Source organism: Callorhinchus milii, unplaced genomic scaffold (genome assembly GCF_018977255.1).
Source record: "Callorhinchus milii isolate IMCB2004 unplaced genomic scaffold, IMCB_Cmil_1.0 Scaffold25, whole genome shotgun sequence".
In the NCBI taxonomy this organism is placed as follows: domain Eukaryota; kingdom Metazoa; phylum Chordata; class Chondrichthyes; order Chimaeriformes; family Callorhinchidae; genus Callorhinchus; species Callorhinchus milii.
The window spans coordinates 2,546,510-2,559,206 of NW_024704766.1; the positions used below are offsets into that span (position 1 = coordinate 2,546,510).

Consider the following 12,697-nt stretch of genomic DNA (forward strand, 5'->3'; position numbering starts at 1 on the left):
CAAACAGTCTAAAAGACATGCTAAGGCACTATATCAAATGCAAGGATTATTATTATTATTAATAACTATGATTGCACTCAAGAGTCAAGCCATCTGCTGGACTAACATGCAGAATGGCCAGAGCTGTACCACAGCTGTTGCCCTTGGAGATGCGCCCAGCACATGTTATTTTCTTTTGGGGGGAAATTAGGAGAAAATCGAAACTACAACTGGCGGAAAAACAGACTCAAATATCACTTTATTTTCCTCGTTCAGGAAAGGAAGATATTATCTGAAATGAGTCGATTGAATGAAATGCTAAAAGCAGTGTGGAGACGGGGAGCAGCGATGAGGTCAGTGAAACAAAATACCGTTTGTTGGATCACAAAATCTAAATTAATCGCAGATTTTGCTTCTAGAGTTCTAGCGCCTTGGGACGTCCTCCCGACGTGAAAGGCACTTTACAAGTGTAATTTTGTTGTTGTTGTAGAGGTGCTGAAGCGGAGCTCGATAAGTGTTATCATCAGTTTGATATCAGCATCGCATATATCCTGCTCCGCTGATTGATAACCTGCTTTATTTTGTCCCAAAAAAGGAACCGTTTTTGTTGTATTCATTTGTGTTTACCACTCAAATCCCAATATTGTAGCATTTTAGAGTGTCCAGAATTTGGCAAATTGATAAATACAGTCATCAATTCTCTTCTCCTGTACGATTTCTTTCAAGAAATACAGAAAATAAACGGCTTCAAATTCCAAACTCAGTTCAACAATCGGACGAATTGTGATTCTCTTAAAAGCAGTAGAGATAACCCACCGCGTGTGCCCTGCGAGTTACCACGTGAGAATTTCTTTCCAGTGGAATCGCCTTTTGCTTCTTGTATTTTAATGCTGAAATTCAAATCAATTCCCCCAATGATTTCCCGACAAAACGATCAAAGTCGAAACGTTTACAGAGAGAGTGGGCGTTGGGAGGAACCGCTGGAGTCTAACCCACTCAAACCGCACGGTTTGCCATCGATGTTGCTGTCTGGCAAGCTTTCCCGCAGCTCGTCCAGCTAGGACCACCCTACTCATTAAGGCTTTGGCTTGGAGGAGTTAACAGGAGCTGAGAGGAATGACTCCCTGCCCCCAATGACTGGTCTGCCCTTCCAGGTCCTGCCGATGAGCCAGACTGGGCTGCGCGCTTATCAGCAGTGCCCTGGAACGTTTTTAAACCTGCTCTGAAGTTCCTTGCTCTAAATGCATGTAAATCCAATCTGAATTTGTTTAGGAAGAAGGCGCCCTCTAGTTAAGCCTCTTTACTCATTTATGATCTTCTTCAAAGTGGTTTCCAATATCCAGCCCTTCCGCACCCGGGATGTCACTCACTGTTTTTCCGCCGTGCCTTTAAAGTGATTTGTACTGCTTCCTTGGACTTCCGCACGCGCTGGTACCTCAGTGCTTCGAAACTCTCAGGTACAGCAGCAGCACCATGTGTATCTGAAGGCTTCCTGGGGATCAAGCGAAACAAAATGGGGGAAAAAAAATTCGGCTTTAACAGTCGCTCTGTGTCTGATTAAAAAGTATTTTCAATAGTTTACCATCCATCCATTGATCGTTAAGGCAAAACAGATGCAACATTTATGTCTGGAACAGTTATGTTAAATGGATAACACAATGGAGAGGAAACAAAATGTCACTGTGATTGGGGTCGGCTGGATCAAATGAACCAGTCGATGAAACAGACCGTTCCAAATGATCTGGCGAGATGCAAGGCAGACACATTATCAGACTGGGACAGTATTATGAAGGTATACTGAGGTCTCACTCCTGGTGTTTTTAACGGGATTCCTTAATAAGGAATAACTGGTGCAATTCGTTTGGATCTGCGGGAACTTTGCTCCACAAAAGACGTGTTGTGCAGAGTTACTATGGCTCGACTTGACATATTTCTGGGGCCCTCCCTCGTTCGGGTGACTTGAATTCCTTATTAAGAACAACCACCATTCAGACTCTTATTCTATTCCTCCCTCTCGCTGTGCCAAAGATTTTCCTTGGCCAAAAAAAAGGGGCCTGATTCCAAATTTTTTCGGGGCCACGCTATTGGGAAGTGTGAGAAAGGTGAGAGGACTCTTTCTGGCTTTAATTCCTTCCCGAGGGGAAAGTACCTGGTTTCCGCTCAGAACTCTGCCCATAAATGCACAGATCAAATTGGGGACAAAGACATAGGGGACTGTGTGTCGAGGCAAACCCCATACTTATCGTTCTGTGGCACAGTGCGGTGGAGCCCAGCCTTGCTGTGCGTTCTCTTTTTTTTCCGAAAATTAGATAATTATTTGTTATTCTATCGTTTCCTTCCAACAGTAGAATGGTGGGGCACAGCTGGTTATGCGTGTACCTTAATAGCACTCGGTGGTATTTTAATGGACCCTGTCACTTCCCGCCTTCAGAGGGGTTACAAATAATTAAATACATAGATAAATAAATAAGCGAGCGGATCATTAATTAGCTTTATCCCTATTCCTGCCGGTTTGCGGAATCTCTCGCGGTGTTCCGAGCCTGAAGGTATTTCTGAATGTGGGATTCGGGCAACGGTTGTCGACGCGATGGGATTCCATTCACGACAAAATGCCCGTCAGGTCAGCACTGACATCACTTCCCGAGCGCTGCCCGCAGCGCGCAGGAAGTGATGGAACAACGATCTGACGACTGGGAAGTCGGCCATTTTTCCACAAGAGCTAACGGACCCAGAAAGGTTCACTATAACGAGGTTTCCCCTCTTTCGTGACGATTGTGTATCCCGCGCATCAGTCGCTTCGGCTGAAAGTGGGGTTATTACTTTATATCTTTGCATTTGTTAGTAAGTTTCTTTGGTGAGTTGGGTGTGTAACACGTGCGGAAAGCAATGATTATAAGATAGCTCAGCTAAACTGAGAATCACAAAACACACGGATGGGATAATTATTATTATTATTATTATGGCAAGTATAAATCAATGGAGGGGAACCAAATTTATGACAACATGGTTGTTAATCAGAGGGAGGTGGCCCTTAAATACAGGGTGACCAAAAAGTCATGATACCATTACACTGTCTCACAAGTCTTAAAATGATGATTTTGTTGAGATAATAGGGTCGCTATTGACTTTTTGGTAGGAAGCTGCTTGTGCTAGAAACATCAGGTGAATACTGTTTAGATCCTGTGCTTGAAATCAAAGTTACACCAACTCTTCGATGCCGAATTAGTGCTGTGAGAACACATTTTATATTAATTATTAGTAATATTTGAGGGAGGCATTGTCCTAGCCTGTAATATTCAGCACCGAGACAATCTCAGCAGTCAACACGAGAACCAGCCAGGTTTCTTTCATGTTGCTTTGGAACACATTTTCTTCATGGATATTAAATCAACTCGAAAAGAACAAGTATAATAGCATACCCGTCAATCACGAGAAAAAAAACCTAAGTTCTTTCTAGGGACAACAAGCGTTAATGCATTGTAAGTGGAAACATGACTGGAAGTGATTTTAAACCTAATACTCTGGTGAGTATATAATACCTGATTATTTTTCAGAATGATATGCTGTATAAGCTTCAGGAGAATGCCATCAGAGAGAGATGTGTTGAATAAAATGAATGGTTATGAGTTCTAATGCACACCTATAATAATTGCGGGATGAGATAGATGTGTTTACTTTAGAACAGTTTTATTAAAACTTGTTTTAAAGAGAATCCAGTGGACTTTCAATGATCGAAAGTGGTGCATTAACAAAAAAAATTACACCCTGGTGCTACTTTTAAATGATGAAAGCATTGATTATCTGAACAAATTCTTTGGGTCCCGTTTATCCCAATCCCTAATAGCCAGAAGGTCACTGAACACAAGATTTCATAGAAGAAATTGCTTGCTTTACAAAGTGGTGCTGGTTTGAACAATCAATGGTGAACTAAAGTGCCCAGGAGTGCTGGATTGGAAATATTAACAGAAACTTGAGAGCGGGCAGGCAGCTAAAGGGCCAAAACATACCATCGATCAGGATAAGAGACCTAGCAAGTTCTTTCTAGGAACAACAAGCTTTGTAAATGGAAGCACGACTCAGAGGGAGAGCATTTTCACCACGTAGGTTCTTGACTACTGCACTAAGACTTCTCCGTTTCTTTCTGGGTGTAGTTTTGAAAGGGATTTAAAACGAACTGTGGAAAGGTGGTTTCCGAATTGAGATCGGATTGCAGAACTTTCAAGAACGCTCGCGCCATTTAAAAATTTCAAGATAACTCCACTTAAATGCTGAAGCCACGAGGAATTTTAGCCTCTGGTTTTACGGTGAGGGCCGAGGGCAGAGAGAAGGCAGCCTCTTTGATTTTACTTTCTGCCTTTTCGTCCCAGTGGTGTAGCTTGGAATGGAAATTTTGGGAGAGCACCAACTTAAGGTGGACAAGCAATGGCCAAATTTCCACTCCCAGCTTTGCCGCTGGATCGAACCTCCCATTCCCTTCCTGACGCGCTCTGCATACCTCAAAAGTCAAATGCCAAAAAGCTACGGCAGTTTATTGAGGTTCCATTTGGTGGTAAATGTTCCCATGCACGTTTCCACCGGGACTTCTCGTTAGTTACGCGGACATTGCAATCACCGTGTTTCTTCGATTCCTCATAAGAATTGAACTTCAGGACATTATTGTAGCAGGAGAATACGCCAATCTAAATTTAAAGGATTATAAACCTAAATTTTATCACTTTTTTTTTCACAAAGCTCTGCCCATTTCTATTCTCCAACTGTCTCGCTATTCCCTCCTACCCTCCTGAGGGCATTTGATTCATTTCCCTACCCTCTATCACCTCGCCAATAATCCTGCGCGAACCTTAATATCGTGCTCTGTGACCATAGGAGGCGTCACAGCTGACACTGATCCTCTTGTCACCGAGTATTCACAAACACTCATCTTCCAGAAGTGATCTCGGGATGGATTGTATTCTTCCTATTCCAGGGAGCACTGTAGCATCCAATTCCTGCTCCGACTGAGCTCAGCAAACACGAAGCAGACTGGGATCGCACAGCAATGCAACCTGCCTTTACCCTCTCTAAATCATCAAGCGTGTGAGCCGTAGAAGCTTTAACCTGGCTACCAGCAATTCCTATTTTTTGCAAGCCTGATGCTCCTGGATAGAGTTAATAACTCTGAGAGTTTGGGCTTTTTGAGATTCACATAGATAGATAGGAGTAAAAACAACTTTCATCACTCGTCTGCCCTTCTCTGCACTTTAGTTCAGAAAGAACGTAAGGCACGACAGTCTTGAGATCACATTTATGGTGGATGTCTGTTTGTAAACTAAACATTACTGATTGTAAATTATTTAACATCAGTCTTATGCTGTCAGCAATCCCGTTATATCTGGTTCAACGGGGTTGAAGGAACCTTCGAACTCCTTGTGGTTTGTGTGATTTTCAGGAATAGATTTTGTATTTTCATATTTAATGAGATGCAGGATTTCAAAGGAAGAAGTTGTTACACATCTAAAAGTACATTTCATATTTCTGTTCAAAGTCGCCCACATGTTATCTGAACCTGTGGATATCAGGACTATTTTTAGCCGCAGGGCTGATGGAAGTAAGGAAGCAATCTGGTTGGAAATAAGTGAAGGTGAAGATATTTCAGTATAAGTATATTTGTTGCAGTAGAGTTTGTGCAGTTTATTATTTAAACAAAATATCGAGGAGGACTGAGGTGGATGGATATTTGTTGGGTCAGGATATCAAGGGCTATTGGGCAAGGACGGGCAATTGGACTTGAGGTACAGATCAGCCATGATCATACAGAATGGCGGAACAGGCTCGAGGGGCTGAATGGCCAACTCCTATTTCTATGTTTCAATGACTGAGTGATGAAGTGCATCTGCATGAGGTCTGTCGCCTTTCTGGGAGATGGGTTTCAATCCAAACAGCATGGATGAGGTGAAAGATTCCTCCCTCTCTTGGCGGGAATGGAGAATCTGAACCCAGTTTACGGGGGTCAGAGGAGAGGGCAGATAAAACCATCCTTTGGAGTCTAAAGCCAATGTGAAACTGCCTGGAATGTGTTAAAAATTGTCAATAACCAGCAAGCTCAAGGAGGGACCTCGTTCAATAATTATACCGCATAGAAGGCTTTAGAGGCAAAAATCGATCAAGGGAACGTTTAGAAAGGAAATACATAGATGCTGGATTTATGAGGCTGTTAAGAGGTTATGGAGAAAATCTTTGAAGGGAACAAAGGCAGGAATGTGATTGAGAATTGTGCGGAATGCTTTTTTTCGAGGACGCTTTTCGAACAAGTTTTTAACCCTCTGAAAATATACGGTCAATTCATGTTACAGTGTGTCTGTCCTGTGAAGCGCTTTGAAACGTCTCAAAGACGTGATAAGGCGCTGTATCAAATGCAAGGATTATTATTATTATTGTTTAAAGTGGGATATTTGCAGACTTTACACTTCTCAGTTTCTCTTTCCTGCAATCTAGACATCAGAATAATCTTGGCTTTTGTATGATGAAAATAGCTCTGATGTACAGAATAAGACTAAGGCACTTAAAGGCAGTTAGTAAATCGCCTTCCCGTGTAGCACAGCATCACTTATGTGTGGCTTAACAACATAAGTATGCATCTACAATGGGATTCAGGGAACAATCACAGATAGCCACTTAGAAGACAAACACAACGCGGTTTTACTTAGCCGAAGCATGCAAAGCTTTTTCTTTAGCAGATGTAAGTTTAAAGGGGAACACTTGCGCTTTCAAAACACAAAAGGTTTCAAAGTTCCAGACGTACCATAAAGCACTCAATGCCAACCTACAAGTGGGTGCGCTGTCAAAAATGAAAGTCTTTCACAGCAACAGTAGGGAACTTAGCTAAATAGGTCAAGTTATCTCTCCTATCGCTGCTCTTACGCTGGAGATGTTGATTCCACGCTGGTGGGGGGGAAGTTCCGTGGTCTTAAAAGGTGCTCTCTAGGACCTTACCCCCAAATCATCCAATTCTTCATGTGTGAGCTGCAATATTCAGATTGCAAGCTATCTGACCCTAATGTCAATCCCGCCTTATTCCCCCCACCTTACCCAGCTAGCTCAGTAAAGACCAACATTCGAACCAGCATCCTTCTGATCTGTAATGGCTACCTTTCCCTGATCGCTGAATATTACGATGCCTTAATCTCTAAAATACTTCAAAACCAAAAGGAAAAAAACATAGATTAAAGAGGTTTTTTTTTTGGGGGGGGGAGTGGGGGTGGTCGGGGGAGTGCACTTGGTAACAACACCCAAGAGCCTGGAGAGGTACAGCCTATCTTCAGAGAGTGAAGACCTTGAACCTTACAGACACATTAAGAATTATCAACACCTTACATTAGATCACAACGTTGGTATAGATGAAGAAGGCCCTTTGACCTGTTTGATTTTGCCCACAAAATATGCAGTGGCTTCACTTGACAGTATATTCTGCGAAGCGCTTTGAGACGCCTCGAAGACATGATAAGGCGGTGCATCAAATGCAAGGATTATTGTTATCAATGTGAATATTATTTCACCCTTCCAGAGCAGCCACTTTTTCCCATCTTGTCATTCCAACATCAAACTGTTTCCAAATGAGACGGTGATCGCATTTACATCCTTTCTCTNAAAAAAAATGTTTTGTTGTGAAGTTCGAGCTGCCCAATCCAATTCAGTTTTAAAACAAATGCTTGTGTTACTGCATCAAGCACACTTTTAGAACATAGGATGATTTAAGCAGCATCGGCATCTAATTCGCAAACATTGATAAGTGTACAGAACCTGCACCGTGTTTTCTTGAGAATACCATATGCCCTTTTGTGGGACATGGATTGTATTATCTTCCAGGTGAAAGTTTGTTGTTAATTCAACACAATTATGTTCTTATTAAAAGTCCACTGAATGCTACAGTTTGTAAAACCTATGCCTGGTCTGAAGAGGAAACGAAGCATGGAAAATGCAACAGAAATACGAAGCGTGATGGTTAAAGACACTTGCTTCTTGACCATGCAACTGTACCTGAAACTCCAATCTGCAACCTGCGCTCGCAAAGTCTCTTAGCATTTCTTGATCGCTCTCAACCCCTAGTGGGAGACTCATGTTGGTGAGATATCATCATTCATTAAGATAGGAGGGGTTGCCAAAAAGGGAACAACAATTTGAAGTAAGAACGTACAGAGTCTTGCCCACCGAAGGTAACTCTCCAGTAAGTAATGGAAAAGCACTGGTGGGAAATTGTGTTGTGAGTATTCTGTGCTTGATTTCCGTCCAACCCACTGGAGATGGCAAGGAGCAGCAGTTCCCCAGTAGGCAAATGAGAGAGAAAAAAATATTGCGGGGCAAAAGAAATAGGAGAATGAAGCACAAACAATGGAAAATGATGGTGTGTGTGTAATGCACATTCCAAGTATCGTATTCCCCTTTAAAAGGAAAAAAAAATGAGTTGAAAGCCCCACATCGGGTGCTCCCCTTTCAGACACGGATTAACCCTTACCTATTGAGGTGTTGAGGACCTGGTCACAACAACACTGCCGTGATAGCTGAGATTAATCAAAAACAAAGCAGTTAAGACTCCGAATCATCAATTGATTTTTTTTTAAAAAAAGAAGAAATATTCATTAGGCAAACGACGACATTGCAGAACATGAGCAGAAGGCTCGGTATGCCACTGGGATCCACACAGCACAGCACATCACTGACATCAATGAAGATGGAACAGAATCTTAAATCAAATGATATTAAGACACTTTCAGATCATATATTTTTTTAAAAAACGAGGCGTTTTCAAGCACAACGACAAAACAGGACTATTTACCTGTGACGCGCTCAAAAGTGTTCATTCAGAAAAACGAAACACTTTGTGGTGATTGACAACTTCAGGCGGCCTTGGGTTATGAGGTTTCAAGATACATTAAGTCAACCTTCAATCTCATAATATCAAGGCTGTGATCGAGTGTGTCTGGGAGAGCGAAGAATTGAGCTTTGAGTCCAGGAGTTCACATTCTGCTGGAGAATTAATTTAACACAGCACAATGGTGCAATAATGAAACCCGACCTTTTGAATAATATTTCCTTGAGGGAAGAGTATACTGCAATAGTCTTAGCTTTTACGGTTAACAACCCAAAGCCACTTTTGTACCCCACTGAGCTTGTACTTAATGGAAAAGCTAAAGCGTGTATTTTATTGGCGTTTCAGAAGCTTCTGATCAAGTTCACAGTGTGTACTGCACTTAATTTTGCAGCAATCTAGTCATCACTACCTCTCTTTAGGAATTTGAGGGACTCAATTCTGTTCTCCATCGTCTTTACCCTCTGTGCCATAGAGGAGAATCTGGTTCACCTGCTTGAGCTTGATAAAATGATAAACCTCAAAAATATTCTTCTCATGCAGAAAGAAATCAATAAGGCAAATTGGATGCTGGCCTTGAATATAAAAGGAAATGTTCCTTCTGTTAAATGAGCGCTGGGCAAACCTTATTCAAAGTATTGTGTTTAGCTCCTGTGTAGACCATGAAAGGGAAATGTTTAACAGGTTGGACAGACCTTGCTGAACAAGTACCATGTTTTCATCAACCTTCATGTTGCCTTTCTTTATGCTCCCTTTTAAGTGGGCGGACAGAGGAAATAGTTCCGCATCATACCCTTTTGCGGGAAATTCTCGCTTGCCAAGAGCAGAGATCAGTCGTACTAAAGATAAATATTTAGTGGTGATCGTAGAGTTGAAGGCAGGATGAAGCCTTCATTGTAACCACTTCAGAATTCACAGCAGAAATTGGGAGTAGATGGGAATTACCAGCAAGTGATCGAGGAACAGTGAATTATTACAGTTTCTATAATATAAGAAAATTGCACTAGGCAGAGATGTGATAGAATCATTTCAGAATTGGGTAGAAAATTAATTGTCTGTCTGTCTAAGGAACACCACCCCCCCCCCCCCCTCCCACCAGCTTTGCATAATCACAAGCATTGCCTCCAACATCTTTACCATGAAGCAATTTATTTCACGTTAATATCAAACACATTCATATTGAATGTCCTTCAAGGTGCTATACAAATGAACATATGTTGTTGTCTCAGTACCGATATGACAGTGACACCCTTTGTGCTCAGTTCTGACCATAACTGAGAAAAGGCAATTATTTTTCTGTGTGAATAAGGACATAAATTGAACCCAAGAGAAATAGAATCTTGCCTGGTCTCTGGTGAAGACTGAACGCTAAACTGGGGACAGGAAATACTTGCAAATAATTACAAGTGCACTAACACGACTATAATTGGGGTCAACTGATGTCAAAAGCTTTTACAATACTATCGAAAGTGCAAGTGGTGTAATTGTCTCTAGCATATTCAGCATCAATTATTTTATTATGGGTTTATTGCAAGGCAGCCCTGTTACTGAGCGCCTTACTTCAGGATGGAGTCTGTACCACTTGGTCTTGTATTTGCTGACAGAGGGGATCATTTGTGGCTTCCTGCGATGAGCTCACCTCTCGTGCCCTGCATTTCATGAAGAATCTTAGTGCCATTTCTTGCTCATAGCACTTAAGCTCTTAAGAGAAGTAACGTCAACAGTCATCTGACGACCTGCAAGTCGGATATTTTTTTCCGCCCCCTTTTAACTCCGGTGACTGTGCTATAACGGGATTGCCCTGTGTATACTGTGGTGCTGAGCACTGCTGATGTCAGCATCTTTCTGTATGTTAGCTGGCAGCATGCGCTCGCTATCCCATAGGGCAGGCTCCATTTAGCTAATCCTTCCTCATCCAACACCTGGGAGGTAAGGCATGTCACTATTCCAGAGTAGTTTGTTGAATACCCTGACTGAGTGCTGGAGAAATATAGCCATTGCTGAATTCTATCTCAGGCTTGCTATTGGAATGCTGGGCTGTATTTAATAAATACAGTAAAGGGCAATATTTAATAAATTCAACAAATAAATATTTATTGGATATTTGCAAAAATTGAAGTATTAATTCTCATTTTTTGTATCATTTTGCTCACTTCTGAAGCCGAACGCTGACATTTTTAATGACGGCTAGATATTATTTAATATTTTTGTCTAAATTTCAGAGATTTACGAAGATGATGAACCTTAGTCTCAACACAGATCATCCGACAAAGTGAAATGTTACATGTAACAGAAGCACGTTATATTGTACTACAGAAGAATAACTTCCTTTCACTGCCATTTCGACGTGAGGGACTTTTTCTAAGTGAAACTTTAGCCTAGATTACTCTGCAGAATAATGCCAACATTGCACATTACTGTTGCTTCCGCCTGAACCTGATCCAATGCAGTGGGACCACTAGATCGGCTCAGCTTCTCCCTGCTGTTAGGATTCAATTCCTAACATTGTCCCCACCCTTTGGAACTCCACCCCACATTCCCTTCGTCTCACTCCCTCCCTTACCTCCTTCAAAGCACATCTCAAGACCCTCCTCTTCGACAATGCCTTCAGCCGCCCTCCTACCCTTGCCCTTCCTGACCTCCAAACTCCATGGTCCCAACCTCCCAGCTCGGGTCCAAATCCCTGACTGTCCAGCGCCTTGGGACGTCCTCCCGAGACGAAAGGAGCAATACAAATGTAATTTTGTATTGTATTGTCCCAAAATGTATGCACCTTAAACTCAGGCTCAAAACACGAGTAGGTATAAATCTCATGGCAACGTGAATTTAGACTGAGGCTTTCAGATCTAACAATCTCCTTATGAACTTAATGAGTCACCAATGAAAAGCAACTTTCAAAACTAATGGGGTAGACTTCAAAAAGCTGTAGTTAGGGCTGCACTATCATAACCAACTGCAAATTACAATACATAAGCATTTTTGAGGCGTAAGGCATAAGGACAACTTTCATTAGATTGAAATGAAGCAGTAAATCCATTAATCTCCTAACTTGATAGACAAAGACTGCAAGAGGAAGTGTGATATCACAACGCATCAGGAGCAAACGAGCAAACAAGTTATTTGTTTTAGTGGAAGTATTCTGTGTATCAAACTGGTTTACGTCCGGGATTCCTCAATTTGTGATCTTATCTATAAAAAAAATCACCTTTCTATTAATAAAGCTAAATTTACGATCTTGAAAGTAGACAAATTAAAATATCGAAAACATCTCCTGGTCTATGCTTACGGACAACATTATTGGTTGGTATTTTAGAAGTGAATTAAAGGTTTCAGAATGAGCACAGACAATCAGAGAGCTTGAATAATGAATGACTCGGTTCTTGTTCAGCTGAGGGTATTTCTATGACAAGACAGCTGAATGTGATTGGAAGCAACTGCTTCCTGATACTATTCATATGATGATGATGTTGGTAGGTTGGATCTGACTGAACGGGGTGAAATTCCTCCGACTGCATGTTATTAAAATATGCATTTAAATGAAAAAAAATCCCTTTTGCGGTTTGAACATGGTCAGAACCTTTATCCTGAGCCAGCAAGAAGAATTTCTCCCTTGAGCACTTCTTATCAATTAAGACTAGATATAAAGATATCACTGGGAAAGATCCGCTCCATTGCCTCTTCCTGAAAATCATTAAATTTTTAATTGACTTAATTTTAAAGATCATTAATTGATCTTTAACTGGTTTAAACATATTAATTGTAAGTAAGTGATATTGTTTAATAAATAGCAGGAGAAATATCTTAGGGGGTTCTATCACACACCCATCACCCAAAACAGCAATATTTACATGAACTCTTTAGAATAGGAGATTC

The 12,697-nt window shown here is 41.4% G+C and overlaps 1 protein-coding gene across 1 annotated transcript in view; it reads right to left on the bottom strand.

Moving 5' to 3' along the window:
- The window catches only part of igsf9bb (immunoglobulin superfamily, member 9Bb), a 132,522-nt gene that overhangs the window by 3,004 nt on the left and 116,821 nt on the right, over positions 1-12,697 (bottom strand). The window contains exon 20 of the mRNA XM_042343825.1: positions 1,350-1,532. Within this exon, the coding sequence (XP_042199759.1) occupies positions 1,350-1,532 (183 nt within the window). The remainder of the gene's footprint in view (positions 1-1,349; positions 1,533-12,697) is intronic.